This window comes from Hydra viridissima, unplaced genomic scaffold, assembly GCF_058129835.1.
Source record: "Hydra viridissima isolate aposymbiotic clone 2 unplaced genomic scaffold, HvirCarnegie_v1 scaffold_7, whole genome shotgun sequence".
Lineage (NCBI taxonomy): Eukaryota > Metazoa > Cnidaria > Hydrozoa > Anthoathecata > Hydridae > Hydra > Hydra viridissima.
In genome coordinates, this window is record NW_028324306.1 from 16,827,993 (window position 1) to 16,854,452 (window position 26,460).

The 26,460-nt window shown below is 30.6% G+C and overlaps 3 protein-coding genes across 4 annotated transcripts; 1 reads left to right on the forward strand and 2 right to left on the reverse strand.

The window, feature by feature from the left end:
- Positions 1 to 789: 789 nt before the first annotated feature.
- LOC145183953 (uncharacterized) lies at positions 790 to 8,218 on the reverse strand. Of its 2 annotated transcripts, XM_090092826.1 has the most exons (8): positions 7,900 to 8,218; positions 5,794 to 5,953; positions 3,212 to 5,063; positions 2,444 to 2,561; positions 2,243 to 2,345; positions 2,002 to 2,156; positions 1,383 to 1,525; positions 790 to 952 (listed from the first exon to the last, which is right to left on the reverse strand). In XM_090092826.1, exons 1-7 carry the CDS (start codon positions 7,938 to 7,940, stop codon positions 1,393 to 1,395), a joined length of 2,562 nt encoding a protein of 853 aa, XP_089948952.1. In that variant the 5' UTR covers positions 7,941 to 8,218; the 3' UTR covers positions 790 to 952; positions 1,383 to 1,392. The 2 variants fall into 2 exon arrangements, with proteins under 2 accessions (XP_089948952.1, XP_089948951.1); XM_090092825.1 differs by lacking the exon at positions 790 to 952 and having other exon boundaries at positions 1,240 to 1,525.
- Positions 8,219 to 13,050: 4,832 nt separating this feature from the next.
- LOC149886391 (uncharacterized) lies at positions 13,051 to 20,565 on the reverse strand. The gene is made up of 3 exons (XM_090092827.1): positions 19,693 to 20,565; positions 18,376 to 18,432; positions 13,051 to 13,920 (listed from the first exon to the last, which is right to left on the reverse strand). The coding sequence occupies exons 1-3, from the start codon at positions 19,823 to 19,825 to the stop codon at positions 13,148 to 13,150; spliced, it is 963 nt and encodes a 320-aa protein (XP_089948953.1). The 5' UTR covers positions 19,826 to 20,565; the 3' UTR covers positions 13,051 to 13,147.
- Positions 20,566 to 22,052: 1,487 nt separating this feature from the next.
- On the forward strand, positions 22,053 to 25,611 carry LOC149886392 (protein SPMIP1-like). The gene is made up of 2 exons (XM_090094032.1): positions 22,053 to 24,110; positions 24,659 to 25,611. The coding sequence occupies exon 1, from the start codon at positions 23,126 to 23,128 to the stop codon at positions 23,645 to 23,647; it is 522 nt and encodes a 173-aa protein (XP_089950158.1). The 5' UTR covers positions 22,053 to 23,125; the 3' UTR covers positions 23,648 to 24,110; positions 24,659 to 25,611.
- Positions 25,612 to 26,460: the final 849 nt, after the last annotated feature.

Sequence of the window (26,460 nt, forward strand, 5' to 3'; positions counted from 1 at the left end):
GTGTGGGTTTCGCTCTTTCAAATCAACAAACCTAATAAGATTTTGCAAACAAAATGGGGTTTTTCTAAATGTCATTTATGAACACGAGGATTTTAAATTCCAGGTCAAGATGGCACAAAAAACCGTTTAATGAATAATTATTGGCCAAAGAAAAGTTCAGAGCAGTTTCTTCTTGTTGTTCCTTTAAACAACGCGACTTTGATTTTTAGTTCACTTGATTTTTTCACTCAGATAGATTGATACTTGCATAAGAAATACCCTGCGCTTTACATAATTTACTTGCATCACTGTTTAGTGCAACAGCAGAGCACAGTTTTAACAAATTTGAAGTAAAATACAATTGGTCAACAACTAGTTTAACTGCTGAAATCGCTTCGAATGCAGTAAAGCGATTGAACATGAATAATTCATATACGAGTGTTACTATTGAATTAAAAATGGAGACTAGTTCTGTATAAAGATATTTAACAGAAATGGTAAATTGCATACTTTATATCTAAGGGGATTAAAGTTTGAGCAAAAGAACTTCTAAGAACCAATAGCATTCATCTCTAAACATTGCAGGCATACTATTAGACATGGGTACCAGTATCTATGCTGTTAATAAAAGAAAAAATATTTTTTGTTGCTTTTAATAAACTTTATTTAATAATTATTAACTGTAAATAAATAATAAACATGTTATTTTTAATACTACCGGTGGCGAACCCAGGTTGGAGGTGCAACAGTTAATGACAGGTTGAGGGGGTGACTGCAATGGCAGGTTGAGGGGGTGGCTACAATTACAGATTTTTCTACGATTCAAATTTGGAATTTTTTAGAAAAACACTTTATTTCCTTAAAAAAATAAATAAATAAACACACAAATCATGAGTAGAATAAATCGTGTCGAATCGTGTCATTATTTCGTGATTTCGAATCGTGTCATTGTTTGAAGGTTGTAATCGATAGACTGAAAAGATGACAAGTGATTTTTGAGTTGATTTTAGAGAAATTGTTGGTAAAAAATAAAAACTTAAAACATTTCTCATTTTGAGCATTTTAAATTTAGGATTGAACCGTTTTTAATGTAAATTTTTAAAAAATTTGATTTTAAGAATGTGAATTTGTTTTTTATGTGTAAATCCAGAACTATCGAAATCAGATATTTTATCTGTAAAACACAGAACTATCAAAATCAGATATTCTATGTGTAAAACCCAGAACTATCGAAATCAGGTATTTAAAATAAATAACCGGTTTAAATGAAAAATAAGTTTCTTGTTATTAACAATTAATAAATAAAAATACTGATCAACTTTTGTTAAATAGCTGTAACCAAAAAAAAAGAAAAAACTGAAAACCAGCTTGCTTTGATAATTGCCTCAGTGCGCCATACTTACATCTATTGCACTATGCGACTTTTTGCTGTTTATCGTGGTACAAAATCTTATAAACCGTGTGTAAGTATGTTATCATCGAGAGTTTGTCAATGTTTCCTTTTGACATTTCATCGGCATCGATTAGGGCTGGTACACCTGCCTCACTAAAATAGAAAAGTCGTATATATCTATGTGAAAAAGAAGTTACCAGAAGTCTTTAGAGAAATTTAATCACGAGAAGTCTTTAAAGTAATAAATATAATAATAAACAAAAATCATAAACACTATTTATAAACAAAATTAATGATAAGCAAAAAAAATGTTAACCTGAAATATTAACAAACAAGAATAATAATAATAATAATAATAATAATAATAGTAATAATAATAATAATAATAATAATAATAATAATAATAATAATAATAATAATAATAATAATAATAATAATAATAATAATAATAATAATAATAATAATAATAATAATATTAATAATAATAATAATAATAATAATAATAATAATAATAATAATAATAACAATGATAATGATAATAATAGTAAAATAAATGAAAATTTTGGGATGGGGAGGAGAGTAGATCTAGAGCATTTAATTGAACTTTTAACAACTAAGGCGAAACATACAGAGCTGCTTTTATCGCCATATCAAAGTTATATCGGCGATCAGTAGGGCTTACAGCTAATGGATTAAGAGCTTCGTCACCAAGTAAATAGTTCATAAGTGCGCACAGGGCTATCCCGTCTTCCCAACTCGTTGTGTAGTTAGTCACGTTCACCGCCTTACAATAAAGAAAAAAAAGTGTTGCTTTGATATTTGAACTCAAGGAACAATTTTGTAAGAGCTAAAGCCATTTTAGATAAATACCGGGTATTGATTGACTCTTTTTGTGATCCATTGCAAAAGTTTGTCGATGTTGCTGCTTGCTCTGTTCAACATTTTGTTTCCGCCACCTTCGTCTTTTTTTGCGCTATAAATAATTTTTTCAAGAAACTCTTTCATAAATTTTTTTTTTTTTTTTTTTTGTTAAATAGTTTTACGAAACAATGCTTTTTTTACACATAGTACCTGTCTTGAGCTTTAAAAATATTTGTCATCTTGCTTTGCTTTTTCTTTGGACCATCATTTTTAGGAAGTTGAACAGTCAATTTTGCAACCTGCTGCTGCTGCAGTGATAAGCGTAATTCTAAACGACGTTAAATAATGTATTATGAGTTGTTGCAAAATCTAAAATTTGAAAAAATCAAAACTGATCTACCTCAGGTGTAAAAACATTTGCGAAAACAAGTTTTTGCAAATACAAAAATACGCAAAATTAATGCACTCAACTTTTTTCACAAAAATAAACTTTTACGAATCAACTATTATAGATTTTTTTGCGAAGATAACCTTTTGTGTTTGAGATCTAAATTCGTGAAATTTGCGAAAATTCGTACACCTAAAGTAACTATATCTCAGACTAATTTCATCTCAATAAACTTGTTCACAGGATATTGAACTTCGGGTGGACTTTATTTCTATTTTTTAAGTTGTTCGTTGGTTTTTTGGTAATCTTTCAATTGAGTTTGTGGAGAGAAGGTTTTTTTTAAACGAACACGTAGATTTTCTTTAAGATTACATTTAGTAAGACAATCACGATAGTCTTGATAATAGTCTCGATAGCCTCAGTAAATTTAAGTATTAGTTTCCTTATAATGTTTCAACGAGTTTCTTACAAGTCAAATTACAAATAAGGTTGCAATACTATTTTAGTTAAAAGGGTAAAAACTACAGCAAAATAAGATAAAAAAAAAACAAATGAAATAGGAGATTGATAAACAAGAACTTTATGCTGACCTTTCATAGCGTTTGGAGCGAGAACCGCGGCTTGAGATTCATCAGACTTTGTAGTCACGGAAACGTTCGAACCAACAGGTGTTAAAACTTTAACATTTACGTTTTGCTGTTGCAAAAGAGCGCTTTTTTTGTTGTTATTTTGTATCGAGATTTCCACTTCGCTTTTATTGTCGGTCTTATGGGCGCTGCTACTCTTATTGTGGAACTTATCTAAAAAGCTTTTTTTTTCTTCTTTGATATCGTTTGTCGAGTTGTGCTTATTCTTACCGAGATCGGGAGAAGCCAATTTTTCGTTCTTGCTGTCGTGTCGCTCCTCGTTTTTCGTCTTTTTTTGATCAAAAGTCCCTTTTTTATCAGTTGGCAAGTTTTTCTCCTCTTTTTCCTTTTCATGTGATATTCCTATTTTTGACTTTAAACTGGCAAATTTGTCACTGTGTTTTTCTGTTTTTTTCCCCCCCTCAGGTTGAATTACATCTTTCTCTTTCGATAAGTTTTCTTTTGAACTCGTTTTGAATTCCGATTTTTTTCCGAGCAAGACTTTTTCAACAAAGTTTTTGTCTTGTTTTGTTTCATTCATTTTAGACGATGAACTAGAAACAGATTTGACGCTCACAACTTTCTTGTTGTGTTCATCTTCCTTTTGTTCTACATTTCTTGCGACAACTTTAGCGTCAACAACATCTGTCACAACACTGTCAGCTTCACATCCCTTTAAGTTATTCAGTTGCATATCACCTTTTTCACAACCAGCTGAATTTCTTTCAACGTCGTCATTGTTAACATTTTCAATTTTTGAAATCGAACTAACCGGTATCGAACTAACCGGTATGTTTTCTATAGTTTTTATATCTGGTTTACTATTTCCTTTAGAATGTATTTGTAAGCTATTTACATTTACATTAAAGTTTTCGTTATTCTTCAAATTTGTCTTCAACTCGACTTCTCTTTCAACCGCTTCTCTCTCAACCACTTCTTGTAAATCATTCTTCTTATTTGATGTTGTTAAAGTTGTAATTCCAATATTAAAGGTCGGTGTCGATGATTTTTCTATTTTCGTTTCTGCTTTTTGTAACTCCTTTCGCTCGTCAGTGCTTTTAAATGTTTTAGGCTGAGTCTGAGAATTTTCAAATTTTGATAACTGATTTAATTTTCCCCCTGCAAATGGTTGCGTTTTTTTAACATCTGCTGATGACCATCTATTTTTTAAATCAATACTCGGCTTTTGTTCGTTGTGGGCTACGGATATTGGTCTTTTTGGTTCAACTTTTACAGAAAAGTTTTTTACCATCTCACTTTTCGGCCTCATCCAAGATTCTTTATCAGTAGTCTCGTTTTTGTTTATTAAGTTGATTCTTCTGGATAAGTTTTCGTTTGAAGGCTTTTTATCAATAGACACTTGCTTAACGCCATCCGTAAACTTAAGTTGCTCTGATTGTTTATAAACAAACTCTTCGTCCTTTTTATCGACAGATACAACAATAATTTCTTCTTTAGAGACAAAATCCTCTTCTTTAACTTTTTCTCCATTGTTGTCGTTGTTGTCGCTGTTGTTGTTGTTATTGTTGTTGTTTGTGTCAATTGATGAGTTTGGTGGATCAGCGTTTATTACAAAAGTTTCCGATTTTTCATCCTGGCGCGGTTGTTTTTCAATAATAAATGACTTTCGAGCAAGTTCGTTTTTTGAAAGTTGAGTTTCAACCAATTTGGGTGCTAATGATACCTTTTTTTGCGTTGTTTCGATCGACTGGGAACGTTCGATCTTTGCCGAAGTAAAATGATCGTCTTTGTTGTCTGTTATTAATTTATCAGCGTTTTTTGCGTAAATGTTGCCATTATTTTTACTAACAACCCTCTAATAGCAAAATTTTTTTTATTAGTTTAAATGGGAAGTAAGTTAAATGCGAATTTATTAACTGTAAACCGTCGTTTTTTTTCCGATTCGTACTTAAGGTGAGCTTCCACTCACCCGTTTTAGCTACAGGATAGAGAAAGGGATGGGAAACTTAATCACGTGAGCATGCGCAGTGAATAATTTTCAAAATTAAATTACAAATTGCGCATGCTCACGTGAATAATTTTCCCGGTCCTTTCCCTTTCCCGTAGCTAAAACGGATAAGTGGAAACTCACCTTTACGCAAGTTTGCTATTTCGCCACTGCGTATAAACAACGCCCGCGCTTCATTACGCTTTTTCACACATACGCTTGTTAACAGTTTATAAATTCATCGTTAGTCTGGCAACCCATTTAATTTGTTCTTTTTTTTTAGAAAAAAGCATTTTATATTGTTCTATGCAAACAGATTTAAATAGAAAAAGAATTTAAAGAACTAATTTAAATTTGTTCTTCACAAAAAATTCATATTTAAATTATATATATATATATATATATATATATATATATATATATATATATATATATATATATATATATATATATATATATATATATATATATAAGCCAGATTATACTAATATTAAAAGATGATTAAAAAAAAAAGACAGGATCAACTGAAAAAAAATCGGATTTTGAAAAACTTTGAGTTTCAAAAGTTCAGAGTTAGAACTTTTTTAATACTACGTACCCTGTCTTTTTGAAGGTCTTTTGGTGAGCTATCAAAGGCGGTTGTTTGTGTTGGAATGGGTTTTTCCTTCTGTGTTGCTGTTGTTTCAAACTCTGGATTTTTTTGTTTTAACGCAAGCCGCTCGCGGAGAGTCAGTCTAACTGGTTGAAAATCGACTTCGCTAAAAGAAAATTTTTTTCTAATATATTGCAAATCCAAAAAAAGTTATTGATAAATTCACAGTATCATTTTGTTTTTCTACCTTAAAAAATATTTGCTCCTTCAGTTTGTCCGTTTTCTGGTTTTTTTGAGCGTTTAATCAATACTGTTCATTCACCTGATCACGTGTATCGTCTGATGTGTCAATAGTATTTGGAAGTGTCTTGCATTTTCGAGTTAACTGTTTCATTGATATAGAATAAGTAAATGAAATTTCAATTGATCTAGGGAACCACTGAATTAATTTCTTAAATTTTCTTTGCCACCGACAGTACTTAGCACCAATACTTTTAAGTATAATCTTTTAGTATCATCTTTTTTAATTTGGTAAAAGAATTTATAAGGAAAACCTATTTGTTTCCCAATCTCACTGCACCACTTTTTAAACCTTCACAAATTGTTAAGAATAAAATTTTGTTTGCAAAAAATGTGAAACCAACCTCCCCTGCTCCGCCGTGCGTGCTCAACATCTTTATTGATTTTGCACAATGAAATTAAAATGCATATACGGTTAGCACGTTACACTTAAACCACTCCATTGTACAGTAGTTAAATATAAATTATGTATAAGAATGTTTATGAGTGATTAAAAGATTTTAATCTTGTTAAAATTCAACACAAAAGCACACAATTATCTAAAGCTTAAAAAAAATGCTCAATCGACGCTTTGGAGAATAGGTGAGTAAATGATATAGCAAAAGAATTTTAAACGCGTCATCTTCAAGTCTGTATTTTTACTCAAATTTTGGACAAATAAAAGGAACAAAATAATTCCGTGGTCATTCGCAATTCAACAGATTAAATAACTTGATTGATTTAATAATTGATAGGCGGCAACTTATAAGTTAAAATATCGTGACAATTAGTTTATTAGAAGCAGACCGGGAACTAATGAAAGTTTTCTAAGAGAAATCTTGTCTCACAACAAATGAGTTTCTGTATGATAGAGTTCTCGCAATAAGTGAGTTTCTATACGATGACCATAGAGGTCAGAGGAGTATGAAATCAATAATTGCTGATTGTTCAGTTACGGTGAAAATTTCGGAAAGTTGAATAATTTCTTTTCGAAAAGGGATTTAATGAATTTTTCCAGAGTAGTGAAGCAAACTTAAGTAAATTCTCATATGGTTTTCTCTCGGTTAAACTTAACAAATACTTGTTGAATTTCTCCAGAGTAGTGAAGCAAACTTGGTTAAAGCCTTCACATGCTTTTCTCTCGGTTAAACCTAACGCATATTTAACAAATTTTCGAATCGGCTATTTAAGCGATAAAATGGCGTTTAAAAATACTTTTTCAAACTCGCTTGAAGATTTATTGTTCTTCGTTGTGCATTGCAGTGCTTGTGATAAGGGCAACCCTATTAGGCTGTGGAACGATGCTATCATTGTTGTTTCTAAGTAAAACTTCATGTAATGTAATAAACTTCAAAATGCACGGTTTAATTTTAAATGTGGATTCTCTTAATCGATTTGCAATTGTTATTTAATTTTACGGAGTTTTTCAATGACGCAAACAAAAATAATTGTCAGGATTTTCTTCGGAGAACTTTGGCGAACGTAGTTCAAACAAGTTTACTTAACAAAGCCCTGCACAAATTCATGAACGGTTCGCGTAATCCTATTAATTCAACGTGGAAGGTTTTATCTCAAGATTTTTAAATAATAAAAAGATTGCGAACATTTTTTTTGTTTGCAAACCTTTCTTATAAGCTGTTTCTTATTTTATTGAACTTTTAGTTCGTCCTCTGAGCTTATATAGGCTACTCTTTGAGCCGCGCTTATATTAGGAACATTCTATGGGCATATAAGGAAACTCTGTTTAATGTTTACAAACAATGATTTACGTCTTTTTTTTCTTAAATTTTTAAAAACCAAAATACTTTTAAAATTTGCAAAAGGAAAACTTACTTGTCCATACTGAACTCTGAACGATGTTCCCTGCGATTCATTTATCATTTAACTGTCGATAACCATGTCTGAGCTGACGGAGCATAAAAGTTTGTTTTCTAGGTAAATTTAGGAATGTTATCACTAATCTTCGATGATATGCAGTCGAGATATGTTTACAATCCGTTCTCCTTCACTTTGTCACACAGAAAACAAATAATCATATTGTTTGCATGAAAGCTGCTTATAATAAGCAGTGTTACAGCCAACACCTATTAATCTAATCGACATTTTGCGAAAGTTCGTACGAGAAATTTTGTTTTGCAGATTGACTTTATTTGATCCAAAGACTGTTAGTGAAAATATAATAATAAAAAAAAAAACATCTGCCGATTAATGCCATTTTTAGTTTTGAGAAATTTTTCAAGCAATTGTAAATAGTTAATTCAAGTAATTTGTAAATAGTTTGTTTGTTTTTTGTTTTTTGTTTTAATTTATTTGGGAGCCGTAAATTTGTGTGTTATGAAAAGAAAAAGAAATAATAATAAAATCAACTCAAGTATTTATCCGCACATCACACCCCGCAGCACTTTTTTATTTATTTGGAATTACCCGTTACTATGGCAATTCAAGAAAGATCTTAAATAACGAAATCAAAATAAAACACTCGGCGGAGAATTTTATAGAAATTTACACAGTATGATAAATTACAACTTTTTTTTATTTTTAATCGCTTTGACCAAAACTCTGAAAGCGAGACTCTGATCATTATTTATAAGTTATCTAATTTACTTCCTCAATACCACTCTGTCAAAGTCACGAAGATTGAAGCTTGAGTTGAATTGCTATCTCTAATGGTTTGAAGGAACAAAGTCTCCTTTGTAGCTTCGTAACGTTATTTAAAATCATTAACAATTGTTAATTGCAGTGATGATAAATGTTTAAGTTGTAAAGTCTATTATCTTTAAACGTTTTAACATAAAAACTGCTATTTTTTTTTTTTTGGAGGAGGGAGGGGGTTTTTATTCTGATATTGAGAATCCTGCCTTCACCACATTAATTTAACTCTCGCATTTTTTAAACTTAGCTTTACAAAACTTTTAAAAAAAATTTTATAGTTAAAGAATTTAACAACTTTTAAGAAACTTTCTTTTAAAACTTAAAAGCTAAAAATGGAATTATTTCAAGAATAATGACAACAAAAAGTATAACTTAAATCTCTGAAAAACGTCATCAAATAAAAAAATTCAATCGAAGGATATGTTCTTTTTATATCCGACGACGCTGCAGAATACAGCTGAGTATGAAATAAAGGTTGAAGCGAAGACTTTTTAAATAACAGATGCGGAATTGTGATAGTTAACGTTCTAAACATTTTGAAGCAAAGTAAAAGACAGAACTAAAGGCGGTTTTAACTAATTAGCTTATATCTATGGCGAAATTGCTTTTTTTTTATTATTATTACTTGAGTATAATAGCATTTAACAGTGCGCAATGGGAAATTTCGCGGACAAAAATCAGAAAAGTCCCAGTCGGCATTGGACGTCCTTCTAAATTTGAATTTAAGATTTTCATTTGATTAAGAACACTTTAAAACAGAAAAATCCGAAATATATAGTTTCTTAGACATACCGTCATAATGATGCGTCAATGTTAAAACTTTTGACCAAATTCATGTTGGGGTTTACAAAATATCAGTTTTTAAAGTAGCATTATAATATTTTATGTAACACTTATTTTTTTAAACATATATTCTTGGATAGAACTTTAAATATACTTTTCAAAAATCATTTCTAAAATTTTGAAAAATTTCACTGAATTTTTCAAAGTTTCACTGAATTTTCCAAAATTTCACAAAATTTGACAAAAAATCTCACAAAATTTCACAAAATTTGACAATATCTCTGAAAACTTAGCCCTAAGGCACCAAATTTCAACGGAGTTTTAAAAAAATATATGGAGTATAATGTCGCCCATTTTTTGCAGATATTATCTTTAATGTGTCTCTAATCAAAATCTCAAACGATCTCGTCCGCCTTCGTCTGCCTTTTTCCGCAATATTGAATTTTATTATACAATACATATATCAATTTTACTATCCTGCATATGAAGCCATCTTTCAAGTCATTAAGAATTCCAAAGTACCTGAAAAATTAAAATAACTACCTGCTTTTACATAAACTATCACAATATCAAGTCTTATAAGGCAGCCAGTATTATGTTGATGTTAAAAATAACAGCGAATGAATTTTTAACCTATCTTTCATATTAAACGGGAGATATTTATGAAAGTAAAAAAGACTATCAAACGAAGTTTCGATGTTATAGGGACGTTACTCTGCATATATGAGGGATTATAACTACAAAAAAGGTTTCATAGCCATCACTCAACTTGGGTTGATGGAGAATTCAACGTGAAGGATTTCATCAAAAAACAAAAATCGACATCAACGGAGACATCTACGTCTAAGAAGCGTGGACGGCAAAAGAACGATTTTAAATACTTAGATAATGACAGCAAGTGACAGAATGTCAGAAAAGAAGAAAGTGATCTAAAATATGAATCAGCGGAGAGAAAACTTTGCTCCACGCTTTCAGAAAGGTTTTTAAGGAAAAAGATTTAAGTTTGGTTAAAGTTTTATCACAAGTTATCAAAAGTAAAGAAAATTCAAAAGAACTATTCCACAAACTGTCAAAAAGCACTACACAGATGCCTGCAGAAGAAGCTTTGAAAACTATTATCAGCACGAATGTTTCCAGAGACCAGTATGAAGCATCTTAGGATTCTCGTCGTTTTCCAAATTAGCTAACCGCTACAAAAGCGACAGATGTTTGCATACCACCCCAAAGAAGACATCAAAGTTAGTGATACAAAAGTTAAATTAAAATTACAAGGTTAGATGAAGCATACTACAAAACGTATTGTTGGAATGAAATGTGCAGAAATTATACAACACTTGGATGCTGAAAACATCGCAACAATATTTTCTGGATAAACTTAATGGCCCAAAGTGTGAGGTTTTGCAGACCAATAACTTCGGAGTTTATTAAAGAATGTAAGGAAGTTATTCTTAGAACAAAAGCAAACTTAGAAAGGAAAAGGCAGAAATAGTACCAATCAAAATTGATCTGCCCAACAGTAAATTTATTTCAGCTGACTTTGACTTTATAATGTCAATGATGACAGAGTTTTGGTTTGTCTTACAGGTGCATCTTCAATGAAATACTGCCCAATCAAAAGGTTACAAGTCAAAGATTTTCTGCGTTTTGGAATTTCACTTTTGTATGCGTGGATGAGATTTTTTGATTTTCTTTTTCTCATTTAGTATCTGCTGCAGCTTAAAATATGGAAGGTTCAAAATCGTATATGACAGCAGTACAATGAAAGGATGAAATCTGCTGCAGCTTAAAATATGGAAGGTTCAAAATCGTATATGACAGCAGTACAATGAAAGGATGAAATCGATTCAGGACAGAATGAGACAGAAGTTTGGATGATAGTGGACGTACCGAGAGCAGACGGAGCAGGTACTACTACAACCGGTAATGTTTGCCGAAATGGACTTTCCGACCCAAAAAAATTAATTGAGGTGTTAGAAATTCCAGAAGAGCTGATTTTAGATTTAAAAATATATTGATTTCAAGTGACTTTCAGCAACTAATTGAACCAGCTAAACTCAATGAGTACTGTAGAGAAACTTACGAACTATACTTAAACCTCTACCCTTGGCATGAAATTTCAGCGGCCGTACGTAATTTACTAGCACACTCCACTGAAATTATCCTCCATTTTCCTGTTCCTCTAGATATGTTGGGGGAAGAAACTTCAGAATCCAGAAGCAAATTATATAGGCGGTATAGGGAGTTTCATGCAAGAAAACTAAGCTAAGAAGGAAATTTGAAAGATATGTTTAATTGAACACTGGTATCATCTGATCCTAAGCTCAGCTCAATTTACTTGGAAGTGCGCTACAAAAAGAAAAAAAAAATGAAAAAATCATTAGAGTTGCCTGAAACGGTTAAAGCGTTTTTAGTAGCTTGTGAATCAGAAGATAATGTCCCAGCTACTACCGCACAAGCTTCCATAAATATTGAAATGGAAATAATAGAGTATCTTGCATTTATCAGCGAGCAATTTCAAAATGACTACAATTTTGAATGAAGTAGTTAAAATGAAACTATGTACTATGAAATTATATATTATAAAATTAAGTATCAATAAGTTTAGAATTTAAAAAGAAACGCCTTTTTTAGTGTATAGATTTATTTTATATCTATTTTGAACTCTATGATTAAAATCTCAAAAATAACAAAACACTTTTCTTGGTTATGCACGCACATAGAAACGGCAGCAATTTTGGTTGTCCAGGTCGTGCAGTTTCCTTGAAGTATTATACTAATTAAGAGAAAATTCTAGGACTTGACCTATCAAATTTTTTGTCATTTCTACATGGGAGGATGAACCAGAAAGATTTTCCGGCAGCAAATAGGAGACATTTGTGGTTTCAACGCAATTTTTACAGACCAAAAACTTGTTACCAAAATCATTCAAATTTGACCAAATAAATAAATGTGGCGCTCTCTAGGGGGGGCCTCAAAATATTTCCCAATTTTTTTTCGAAAATAACTTGTTAACACCTTTCCCATAAGGGGTCCATCGTAAAAACCGGTCAAGCCATTCTCGAGTTATCGGTTCAAGGGTTTTTATGCGACAATTTCTAAGCAATATTAAAATTTGGTGCTAATTATCTAGAGTAAATAAAAGGTTATATTTTTTGACGAGAAAATGGAAAGAAAGGATCATTTTTCTCACCGATCTACATGAGTATATACCCTCCACTAGCCATTGTAATTGTGTCCAAATTAAAATTTCAGATTTCGACAATGCTGATTCATCTCTCATTTTAAAAGCTCATAAAGGTACGATGTGTCAAAAAATTTTAAAATTTCTACTTTCGGCAATTATTTACTCTTTCTCTACGAATTTCTACTGTAATGGACAAATCACTATTCCTATAATCAAATTACTCAAACTTCATGGAAGAGCAATTGCTGATCTTGACGATCAAACGCTTTTACACTGGTCCGTTTTTAATACTTTTTTAAACCGTCTCAAATTAAATAGAACTTCAACATTTTGTGTAAAAATTCCACAACAAATAAATCACTACCGAAAAGAATGGAATATATTAAAATCTTTTTATACAAACATTTAATTTTCAATAAAATATTTTCAATCAAACATAAAATATAAAAAATAACATTTAAGCTAATGCTTCATTAAAGAGTTTTTTCCATGCCCACAAGGTTTGTCCGGGGCAAGATTATATTTAATTATTTGCTCCACTTCTCCGCACGCACTTGCAGTGGCTTTTGGGCGATTGCGGACAACCTTCTTAGCATTTGATGGATCAATGAGCTTTTTTCCACTGCGAGTTGTAATAGGTGGCAATGGCTGAATGCTTGGCTTGCTTACAACATCACTAGCTTGGTTCATCAAAATGAAATCTTCATAGTCTGATGGTCTTGGTTTACTGAGAAACTTTTGATTATGCCATGATGGAAGATTATCTATGGAATGCTTTAACACCAAATGTGGTGCTGAAACTCTTTCTCTACTGTTTTTAGGTAAAGAACTCTGTAAAACATAGTCTGCAATTATTTCCTGAGATTCACTTTCATGAATGAAACCATCAAGACTAGCTGAAGGCGATAACACTTTTCTACGAGAACTGCGTCTTCGAATTGGTGTTCTAGCAGGAGGTGAGGGGCAAAGTACAGAGAACTCCTCAACATTATTACTTTGAAGTTTGATAACTTTATTAAGTTGAGCAGTTAGATAAGCTATTGATGATGACTTATTTTCAATCTCAACTTGCAAAGACGCTATCTTTCTTTGTGCATTCTGCAGGTCACCATTAAATTTCTGTTGCTTACTTTTTAGTTGGGCTTCCAATAAACCTATTCTCTTATCTTTAATTTCAAGCTGAACCGCTAGACTGCTTTTATCCTCCTGTATTAATAGTTTGCTTTCTGTTAAACCTAAAAAAAAAATAATAAAATTTGGAAACATACAAACAGAAGGAACAAAAGAAATTTTGCATTAGTGATTTTAATATCAAAGGAGTATAACATTAAAGTTTTGCAAGCCCCTATGTCACTTTAATTAACCCTACCTTAGGGATGTTTCAAAGCCTTTAGTTTAACAAACACTCTTTAAATGAATTTAAAATGTCTATGTTCAATAGAAAATGGAAAAGCTCTTTCACAGCACAGCTATTACTAATAATTATAATCTGGATTCTGGTAAACAGATGAATCAATGTCAATGCCTATAATCCAGTTGATTTCAGAATATCTCTATGCATGAAGTGATTTATTAGGAGTATGCAAAAGTTTTATCATTTTTTTTTGTTTTAAATTTATTTCAAAAAAATTTAAAATAAATAAAAAAATTTCCATTACAATCGATGACCTTTTACCATCTTGTAGGTAAGTGTTGGATACTATCCCTGTAGAATGGTATTAGTTTTAATTCAAAAAAAAAAGAGGAGATTTTCAATGCCTTGCCAATTTGTAAATGATTACTCTTTAAGACCTGAAGGTGTTAAGTCTTGTGAATAAGTAAAATGTAGCATGACTTCCTAGCCTAGTTTAAATATTGCATTTTGTTTCCATAGCAATTCATCAACAAGCATTGTCATCTAGCGATCACTTTTCCCTTTCTATGACCTAGTCCATTTTTTTTTCCAAAGATTATTTCATTCAAATGTTTTAATTGTTAAGAATAAGACTGAGCATTAACAGTTTGTTTTGGTTTCAATAACTAAAAAAACAATATACCTTTTACATCTCACCAAACACACATCATTTTATTACAGAAATAGTAGCCTCTTTTTGGAGTTACAACTGTTTTTTGACCACAACTTAACCACTGTTTTTTACTATTGGAGCTCTCAAAACAGGTCCATTTCTCATCTTAAGTAACGATTTTCTATAAAAAAACTTTTTCTTAAACTTTGCTAAATGAGAAATGCAATTGTTCAATCATTGAATCATGATTCTTTTGCTTAACTGATGCAGAACCCATTTTCTACTTTTTAAAATTTTTCCTAATTCATGCAAATGCCTAGAAATGGTTGATTGATGAACTAAAAACTTTTGAGCCTATTCTATTGTCATTTGACATGGATTCTCATCAAGCAACTTGTGGTTATTCAGAGTGCTGCTGGTCTTCTAAACCATAACATCTGCTGTTAAAGCTAGCAAACTATCTAGGACAAGTTCTTACTTCTAGAACATCAATTCCATAACCAGAATGAATTGCATTGGGAACTTCAATAGCAATTTATCCTTTTCAAAACTCATAAACTATGCCATGTCTTAAATGAATTTTTTTTACTTCCATTGTTTTAGAGAAAATATTTCAAAAATAATAAATTATCTTCACTTAAAATAAGCAGTCATATTAAATAAGAAAAAATTCTTTTTCAAATCATGTATAAAACATAGTGATTTTATCTTAATTTAGATAATTAACTTTGACAACAAAACTTTTGAAGACTCCTAATAGTTAATAAATATTTCTAAACTAGGTATTAGGGCACTGTTCCATAATTTGGGGGTGAGTCATCAATGAAAACACCTGAAAAAATCCTTTGGAGCGATCAAAGTACATACCCATGGGATATCAGAACAAGTGATTTTAAAATCAACGATTTCCGTCTGTGAGAGAAATTTGCATTTTAAGTTTTTTCCTATACCGGCTAAATTTGAGAGATGGGTTTTTGACAAAATTTCAACTTTGGCTATAATTCAATACTTTTTATTCTTTAAAAATGTAGTTTTTTATTTTGATAACAAAAATAACATTATTATTTTACAGGAATTTTTAAAAAATAGTATGTAAAATTAAAAATTTTAATTTAATGAATTTCTCAAAATTAGAGTTGCCACATCCCTACTCTACTCTACTTTTGTTTTGATTTCCAGTTAATCCTAAACATTTGATAATTTTTACCATTTTTACTTTGTTTTCACATTAGGAGACATAAATATTTCATAAAAAACTTTTAAATTTATTGAAAATGCCAAATTCTACAAAAACTCATTCTGAATGTCGTAACTCTGTTTGCATTCTCTGCATGTCAAAGAGCGATCGCTGCTTAACACCTTTACTGATCAACAGATTGACAAAACATAGCCCTATACCCTTAAACTTTGTAGATGATCACCTTCCATATGGCATGTCTACAAACTGTCATTTTCACTTGCAAAAAATAGACGAAGGAACATCAACAAAGCCTCTTCCCAAGCTCTATGATTTTAACTCAATCATTGTGAAGCAACACACAAGAAACTCTCTGCCTTGTGATTGTATCATTTGTCAAATTGGCAAAACAAAATGCAAAGCACCATCTCCATTGGCAGTTGATACAACTCATGAAAAGTCAACTAAAACTGAAAAAAGATGTGCAAAATGTCTAACATTACTTGGGCCAGGATTACCCCATAAATGCACTGCTGGAGCCAGAAGTTCAAATCTGATTGCCCTAACAAAAGCAAACACAAAAACTGCTGAAATTGTGGCATCTTCAGTGTTAGGGACTCAAGATGCATCTCCAAATGGAACAGTTCGACTCAGCCAAACAGGTGGAGGACCTAAATTACCATTAAAACTTGGTAAGTTTCTTATATGTGCCAATATTCATTAAAACTCAAACTATTATAGATGGTGGAGGTGACTTTCTAAAGATGAGTTTGGGTGTTCTTCAGATAGCTGCAGCACCAAACAGTCCTGTTGTGAAGTCTCCTAGGCTTTGTAGCTCTTCATTAAAGGGTTCTGGAGTAAAGAAACAGCTAATAATAGCTATATCAGAAGAAATGTCTGAGACATATGAGAATATCAAAAACCTTTTGAAGCTGACAGATGCTAATTCTATTTCCTATATCTTGTCGTGTGACATGAAAGTAGCTAACATTGTCTGTGGTCTTCAATCCCTTGCCAGCAGAAATCCTTGCTGTTGGTGTGATGCTGACTCCTCAAACCTTGGCACTTGTGGTTCCTTGAGAACTTTTGGAAGTATCAGAAAGGCTCATCAAGCATTTGTTAAAAAAGGAAGTGACTTGAAGAGTGCGAAACATTTTACAAATGTCATTAACACACCTCTGCTCAATGCAACAGATGAGACACTAATTCTGAAAGCAATTCCACCTATGGAGTTACATTTGTTGTTGGGAGTTGTCAACCATCTGTACAAGAATCTGATCAACATTTGGCCAGATGGGAAGGATTGGCCTATGGAATTAAACATACCTCTTCAACCCTTTCATGGTGGTCATTTTCATGGACAACACTGTCACAAGCTTTTGAAAAATGTTGATATTCTAAAACAAAAAATTCAAAAAGCAGCTGTAGATGTAGCACTTCCATTTGTTGAAGCATTTCAACAATTTGAAAAGGTAGTCACAGCTTGCTTTGGAACAGAACTGGATGACAATTTTCAAGAGCATATTGACAAATTCAAAGACGCCAATCTGGCACTTCCAATCTCAATCACTGCAAAGGCCCACACTGTGTTCTTTCATGTGTCTCAGTTCAACTCTATCAGCAATCAAGCTCTTGGACTTTACAGTGAGCAGGCCACCGAAGTTCTGCATTCAAACTTCAAGCCTCAACGGCAGCGGTACAAGAGAGACAGGACTTACCCAGAATATGGATCTCATTTGGCTAACTGTGTTGTAGATTATAACAGTAAACATATTTAGAAATATTTTAAAAAATGACTTTTTTGCTATTAGAGTAAAGAATTCTAAGATGTCATTCTTGAAGTAAAAATCATTTTTATGTCTTGGTCTGTTCTTGTTCCTTTGTTATTTATTCAGAAAATAAACATTTTGAAAGAAAAAATCTTTGTATAGTTGCCAAAGTTAAAAATTTGTCAAAAAGCAATCTCTCAAATTTAGCCGGTATAGGAAAAAAGCTTCAAATGCAATTTTCTCTCACAGACGGAAATCGTTGATTTTAAAATCACTTGTTCTGATATCCCATGGGTATGTACTTTGATCCCTTCAAAGGATTTTTTCGGGTGTTTTCATTGATGACTCACCCCCAAATTATGGAACAGTGAGGGGGTATTATGGATCAAAAATTTAAAATGTCGACAATAACTTATTTGCAATTCACAATCTCCACCAGTTATTAAAAGAGATTAAATTTAAACTTCAAGAAAACCAAAACAGAAAATAGAGAACCAAAGAAATAAAATGGCAATTTTTTATTGATGCAAACAAACTTACATAAGAAAACAACATTTTTACAAGTTTCATGAAACATTCCTATGCTTTTTAATAGAATTGCTCACTAATAAATTTAAACTTTATTACAAAAAAAATGCTCTTTTTTACATGAAACATTTTGCTAATATTATATTAAGAATTTAAAACAAACAGGTTTTGGATTCCCAAACAAAAATTTAAAAAAGAAAAAAAATTTACTTTTGCTGGATTCACCATTTCTATATGCTTGCTGTTGAACAAGCTGAAAGTTGAGATCTAGAAAGATAATAAATTCATTTGCACAATGTTGAACACAATTTACATGTGTTATGAATCTTCATAGGAATAAACTTATACTTCTTAACTATAAGCTCTTTGAAAAGAATAAGTAAAACTCAAACTTGAGTTCTTTCCACTAAATTTGCAACTAAATATTTTTTACTTGTTTTTAAGAAAAGTTTCTCAAACAAATTTAACTTGTTCTATATATTTTCAAAATGTTTTGCTTGTTAAGTACTCAAGGAAAGTTTTTTTAACTTAATGTTTTGTGAGATTTAATGTTAATTTACTTATATAGTTTAAATTAAGCATAAATCTAGTGAAATATTTTTGAAATTCAAAAAATTATTTAAGTTATCAAAAGAAATACAATGCCAAAATATATGAAAAATTGGTATAAATGTATGCATTAAAACTGCAAAATAAATGGATTAATATTGCAAGGCATTTTGGTAAACTCATTCATTTAAATCCCATAACAAACTTTTGCATAATATTTGTTGATATTTTATCATAGTTTTACTTAATATTATAAGTTATTATTTCTTTCTTTGTTTTTTTCTTCATTTTTTTTTATGTTATTTTATTGTGTAAATTACATGCCATCCTTATAGAAACTGACAAGACAAGTAGAATATTATAAAATTGTAAAAATTCACAGAATGGAACAAAACATGGTGTTTGACTTTAAGAAATAACAAAATATGTAACTTTTTACTTCAACTTTTTAAGTTTTTTCTTTTTAATATTTTTTTTAGCAAAAAAAAGAGAAATTAATAGAAAAACAATTCCATTTTTAAGATAGAATTTTATTTTATTTTATTGAATTTGAACTTACTGTTTTATTCATCATATATAATAATAACAATAATAATAATAATAATAATAATAATAATAATAATAATAATAATAATAATAACAACAACAATAACAACAACAATAATAATAATAATAATAATAATAATAATAATAACAACAACAATAACAACAACAATAATAATAATAATAATAATAATAATAATAATAATAATAATAACAACAACAATAACAACAACAATAATAATAATAATAATAATAATAATAATAATAATAATAATAATAATAATAATAATAATAATAATAATAATAAAAATGGTAAGCTGAAGCTCTTAAATATTTTTAAACACCATTTGAAACTCTGATTAGCATGCCAGGACACAAAATTTATATAAAACTTGGCTTCGATACAAAATAATTAAACTTATACATTAAACATACCAGTACATTTTTCTTGGAGCTTAGCTATTTCTTTATAAAGACCAGATAATGTTTCAGCATGCTCTTTCTGTAAAAACGAAAGTGAGTGTTGCAAACTCTGAATCTTTTGGAGGTAGTTTTCCGAAGAAGACATTTCTTATTTTTCAATAGCGTATTTCATTTGATTGTGAAAATATATGCCATAATAAAAGAATTATTTTAAGAACTTCAAATAACTTGCTTAAGATAATTACATAGTTACATAAATATAACAATATACACAAGTTCCTGAAAACTTGGAAGTCAGTTTGTTTTTATTTCGAGCAATATGTAATGACATCTTGAAAGTATCCGGAAGCCGAAGTTGCTAAGGTTATTAAATCGAGGTTATTAAACCTCGTTTTAGATTTCAAATGTTGTAACTGTTGTAGTTTAGAATCAGCAAGTTTAACGGTAAAAAGTCCGCTGAAACATACACTGTGTGTCCCAAAAATAACCGAACTTTTTGGATATAAAATAAAACACACATTATATCATCATTGAAAGTTATTTTTTATTATAAATAGGTTCCATCAGACTCAATGCAACGTTTGGCACGATCAACCAGCGCATGCATAGATTTTTTATGTCATTTATAGGAATGTTCTTCAGCATCTCGGTTACAGCTGCTTGAATGGCTGGGACATCATCATAAAATGCTCCTTTCATCTTGGTTTTCAGTTTTGGAAATAAAAATAGTCACATGATGATAGATCAGGCGAATATGGAGGGTGGTTGATGAGAGCAATTCGTTTTTTCATCAAAAATTTGTTCACTTTTTTGGTCTTGTGAGGCGTATAAACTTGAGTACGACTCATACAATCATCACCATAAACTTTTTTCATCAGTTCGTATGTCTCAGCGAATTTTTTTTCAAGTTTAACACAAAATTTTATATTCGCTCTTTGTTCCATTTTTGTTTTATAACATTAGGACGCGTTTTTCATTTATTGAAATGGCTGTAACTTTCACATCTGTCATCCGATTTACATGAATGTAGGTGCGTTTGAAAGAAGAGGAATGTATCTTTTTCATGCTGCAAATTATCAATGGATGGCACTGCATGTTGTATGATTTAAATATGAAGTTCGGTTATTTTTGGGACACACCGTGTATAAAGTCTGAGAGCGAAAAGGTTTTTAGACGCCTTGCAAACAATCCTATTTAATCAGTAACTCGCTTCTCGGCCTAATAGCTAAGATTGAGCGAGCTGGCTAGGGCGGCGTGCTTGTATTAAACTGATACTTTTTTTTTTTTGTCACCCGCTCTTCAAAGGGGAGGCAAACTCAGAGTCGACGCGCTACTGGGTCTTCCCTGGAGAGGAGTGGGTAGTCCACAAGGCATACGCTGGCGGACTTTAAACACAATTTCTTTCTTTAATCAGTAACAATTCATTGGGTGATTCGTCTAATATCAAAAGTCTAAAATGGTTAATTAAAACCTTGAACAAGATGACCATGTTGTTAAATACCTGAGGGCTTCTAGAAGAAGGCATCAGTAAATAAGTTGAATTCATCAGTGATTTCTGAACTTCACCAAATCGAGCTATTTATATCTTAAATTACACTTTGTTTATAAAGCCGTAAATCTCCATCATCTCTTACTGGAGTGTATTGATGAGAAACGTCATAGTGGTCAAATTTTAGATGATATTTTTGATAAAATGCTATAAGAATACCTAGCCCTATCTATTCAAAGTCTTTTACAATTTGTTTGGCTGATGGTGTATGACCAATACATTAATATTGTTAAATTTCTGAACATGTTTTTTGTATTAACTTACATTTTAAATTCAGCCATAAAGGATGCCGTAGAGAGTTTAAGTGATCGTCCGATATCAAGGAGATCATTATTGATACATAATAGACTTCGAGGTTTTAAAACTAAAAAAAAAATCTTTATTTAAAAAGAAAATTTTTTACAAATAATCATTTTGGTATCATTATTTTATTGGTTTATCGGTTTTAAAAGAATAATAACCAACTTCAATATCAGTCTTTAGAAGTGAATCAAATGTTCTACAAATTATTTGAATAGAAATCTTTTTTGTGTTTAATTTACTTTTTGGTGAGGCAATGTTATAATTCATACGTAAATTTGATGCTCGGTTAAAACGGTTTTTTTATCGGGTAGCAATCCTGCGCCGATGTCTTGAAAGGTTCAAGCCAAATATAATCAAATGTGTGAGGTTTTTCAAGTTTTTTTTTTTGGAACTTAAATTCGATTTCAAATAACTGACGTAGAAATCTGTGTTTTAATCGTTACTTTTCATTAAAGAAACCGAAAAACCCAGCGCCGATAATTAATTTTATTTCAATATTTGTATTAGTTAAGCTAAAAAATTTTATCTTTTTTTTTTTTAAAATAGTTGTGTGATTTTTCCACAGAATGCTTTTCACGTTATGTTAATATTGATTATGATTAGTGATTATTCTTCTAAATGTTTTTTAAGTTCTTAAATTCTCTGGCTTACATACACATACTTTGTTTAAAGTTAGCTATCGAAAGTTCACGTAACCTGCACCAACTTAACATAGTAGTCTGTGGGATGGTTATATTCATTTGAGAACTTAAGGCAGCTTCCGAGAAAATTAAATTTATCCGACTTAAGGCAGCTTCCGAGAAAATTAAATTTAATTAAACATATCTTATACGAAAAAAAAAAGACCAAAAGAATGGAACCCAAAACACGCCATAATATAGTTTTGACGACAGGACTAGTAAATAAAAAACTACAAAATAATAATACTTTTTAAGCATAAAGCTTTCATTACAAAGCTATAAAATATCAGAGCCAGATATTATATAGTTTCACTGTAAAAAGATTAAGAAAGAAATGAAAAACTAAGAAGAAAACGGAAATGAAAAAAAAAAAATCTTAATAATAATATGTTCAATTTGGTGTGTATCAATGAAAACAAACGATCAATTTAACAAGTAAACTTATGTAAATAAGTTTATTTTCACTCGTTCGGTATTTAAAGGTAAAATACTCGAGGTGTCTTCAAGTATTGTAATACCTTTTTAAAGCTTAAATATTGAAAAGATTAACTTTTTTTTAACTTAGTTATCCAGAATCGTTAGTAAAGCTCTTCTAGTGTAAAACACAGAAAAACTGATATTTTCGTTCGATTCTTCTTTTTGCGAAGTCTGTAAAAACTCAATAAAAAAATTACATTAACAGAAAATTAATTTTAGACATTATATTTCCTGCATTTATGTTCGCAACTCATTTGTGAAGTTTATTCTCTGGATACGATGACAATCTATGAAATTCGAATGCTAAGCGTCTGTACAGACGACTTTGATTTCCCTTATTTTTTGGTTGCCATCGTTTCAACGCACGTCATGTTTAAGATGGTTTATCATCAGACCTTTCGCCTTTTGAAAAAAAGGCAGCGACATTTTTCCAAACATGGGTAGGGAATTAAATATGGACACGCAAAGGCAAAACTTTTGGAAAGAATCAATAAATAGAGAAGTTGCTGTTAGATTGGCTTGGCACCTTATGTATTCCGAACGTTTAAATGATATTTCTAAAAAAGAAAATAAAAAAGTTTACAACTATTTCGATCCTAAAAAAGATATCTCCATTCGTTCTGGTGATGAAAAACTTCCGCTAATAAAAGTAAAAAAAACCGAAAAATCCCTTAAAATTAAAAGATACGAAGAAATGCGACCAGTTTCAGCTCATACCCGAGAACTTTTATATAGTGGGTTTAGTGCACTTGGAGAGGGACGGTATGCTTATTTGCAGACACGTAAACAGAAAAAACCCGAACAAAAGTACAGATTTCCAATGACAACCGGATGGGAATATGGCTGGAATATAAACGAATGCATGAAAAGAGCCGTAAATAAACCAGCAGAATTTGGAAGAACAAAAATAGTGTGTGACTCTTTTTATAGAAGGAATGGAGTTATTCCCCAAGATTGAGAAATACCTTTTTTCTATAACATTTTTTAAACAACTTAAACATTTTGACTCCGGAATTTTCAACAAAGTTTTTTTGATATGCAGTTCATGCAAAATTAACCAAATAATAAAAAACTAGCTAAGTTACAGATAGATATTAAACACCCCAATAATAAATAGTAAGAACAAAGACAAAATGAAACAATAAAAAAAAACTGTGATATATACTATATATATACACATGCATACATAAATAGATACATGCATACATAGATACATAGATACATACATTACATACATACATACATACATACATACATACATACATACATACATACATACATACATACATACATACATACATACATACATACATACATACATACATACACACATGACATGCATACAGACATGCATACATACAAACATACATGCATACATACAAACATACATACATACATATATACATAATACATACATACATGTTCATGCATACATACATACATACATACATACATACATACATACATACATACATACATACATACATACATACATACATACATACATATGTGAGAACTTAGTGACAACACCCTGAACCAAATTTATTTCACAAATGTACCAGAATCAGAGAAGACTTTAGACATTAGTTTCACTTGAAATAAAAATAGAATAATTTGAGGGAATTGAGATCATGAGATGAGCAGAGTTTGTTCAGCAATGCTGATGAAATCTGGACAATTCTTAAAGTACTAGTTGCATTAATTTAAGATTGGTGGTCTGGAGGAGAATCTTGCAGAAATATCTAGTCCTTATTGGATACAATAAATTAGGCTGACGTATGTTGTATGTATGTATACATATAAATACATGTTTGGCCTTTTAATTCTCATGTATGTGTGTATGTATGTATGTATGTATGTATGTATGTATGTATGTATGTATGTATGTATGTATGTATGTATGTATGTATGTATGTATGTGTGTATGTGTGTATGTATGTATGTATGTATTTATGTATATGACAGAAAGAAATACATGATTAGGAACAAAAAAAGCTAACGTATACCAAATTGATACAGAGTATACTATGGAAAAGTTTCTAGAAATCATACTTCATAAAAAATTTACAATGTTACATGCATGTTAAATTTTTCTGTTATACTAAAAGATATTTTCAAATTAAGATTTTGACATTTGCTTATCATTGTACTTTTCCATAAATCTATAAGATACTTACATTCATGATTTAAACTTAATGGTAAAGTAAATGATAAAATAACCTCTGTATTGCTGCAGTTTTTTGTATGGTGATTGCATGTGCTTAAAACACTATTTAAACCTATTATTGCTTTAACAAGAACTAAATCTAGAGTATTCACACTACTTTGGCAATGCTGAAGCACATAAACAACTGGATAGTCTAGGAGAATGCCATACAATGTTGGAGTAAAATCAGCTTCTGTTAAACATAACTTAGTTTGTATTGGTGACTGCAACTGTAAAATAACATCATTCAAATTTTTGAGAAAATTATTTGACTCTGCTATTGATTCACTCAATAAAAATGGCTGTGGATGAGACAAAACCACAAAATGTGTAGTTCTTTCAGGAAAATGATAAAGCAAATTTCTTATCTTGGAAAGAACATTTTTATAACTAGTTACTAGGAGGTCATCACTTAACGATAATACAATGAGTTCTGAAGACAACATTTCTTTGGCTTTAAATGCGTTTAAAATTTCTTCCATTTCCTCAACTTTAAGGGAAACACAGTCGCATAACCAAGCAGTTCTCAACCCTTTGCTTACTAATAAGGTATTTTTAAAAATCTGAAAGATAGAAGAATCTTTCACATATTTGCTGCTGATATGGACACCGCAAGGGCAGTATTTAGCGGCCTCATCACTCATCTCTGTTGTAATAATACAATTATTCAAAATTATAACACCATTAAAAAGGCCTTTATGGCTATACTTTTGAAATGAAGTTTTAAGTTTAAATAGTAGCAAGGGTGGAGATTAAATAATTATTATGAGCTCTCCAACCGTTAAAATTTAGGCCATTCTACTTAGAGTGCAATGCGCTCTAGCAAGCCATAAGCTATTCGGAGCGCAATACTTTGTACGCATGCGCTAAATTTTTTTTTTTTTTTTTTTTAAAATCTTGTTGATGTTAACCCACTGATCTCAAAATATAACTGGATAGCGTATTCAATTGCCTTTTTAAAAAAAAATTGAAGCCAAAATTGGCCTTCCAAGACGGCGGCGATCGGAGCTCTTAGCGGTGAACGATGTACATTTTATAAGGCTTTTTACAGAAATATTAAAGAAAATAAATAGAGTTTTGAAAGAAAAACTAGACTATGAAAAAAAGTTTTAATGACTTTAAAGAAATGAAATGATTTCTAAAAAAATCAGACAAAGTAATTATTTTGATACTAAGGTACAAAATATTCGATATACTCTTTAAGTGCAATTTACGATTAAATAATATTTATGCATAATCTATGTACCTTTTAGTTCTTACCCAGTGCAGTGTGCTAGAAGGTTAATAAAATGACTGTATGGTAAGCGGCAGTGGTGTCTAATTACAATTTTGACAAATTTTATATTTTCAATTTTTGTAGCAAGATACCAGATATGTACATGCTGCATGAACTATTTGCTGAGTGCTGTGAGTACACACAACTCAGGGGTTCCTTCTAGGATTATTTAATACATATATGTAATTAATGGATATAGTATGTAATAAAAATATTAAGTACAAAATATTATTTTTTAATATATGTTATTTTACTTAAATGTTATTCTTTGTAATATTTCAGCTCTCAA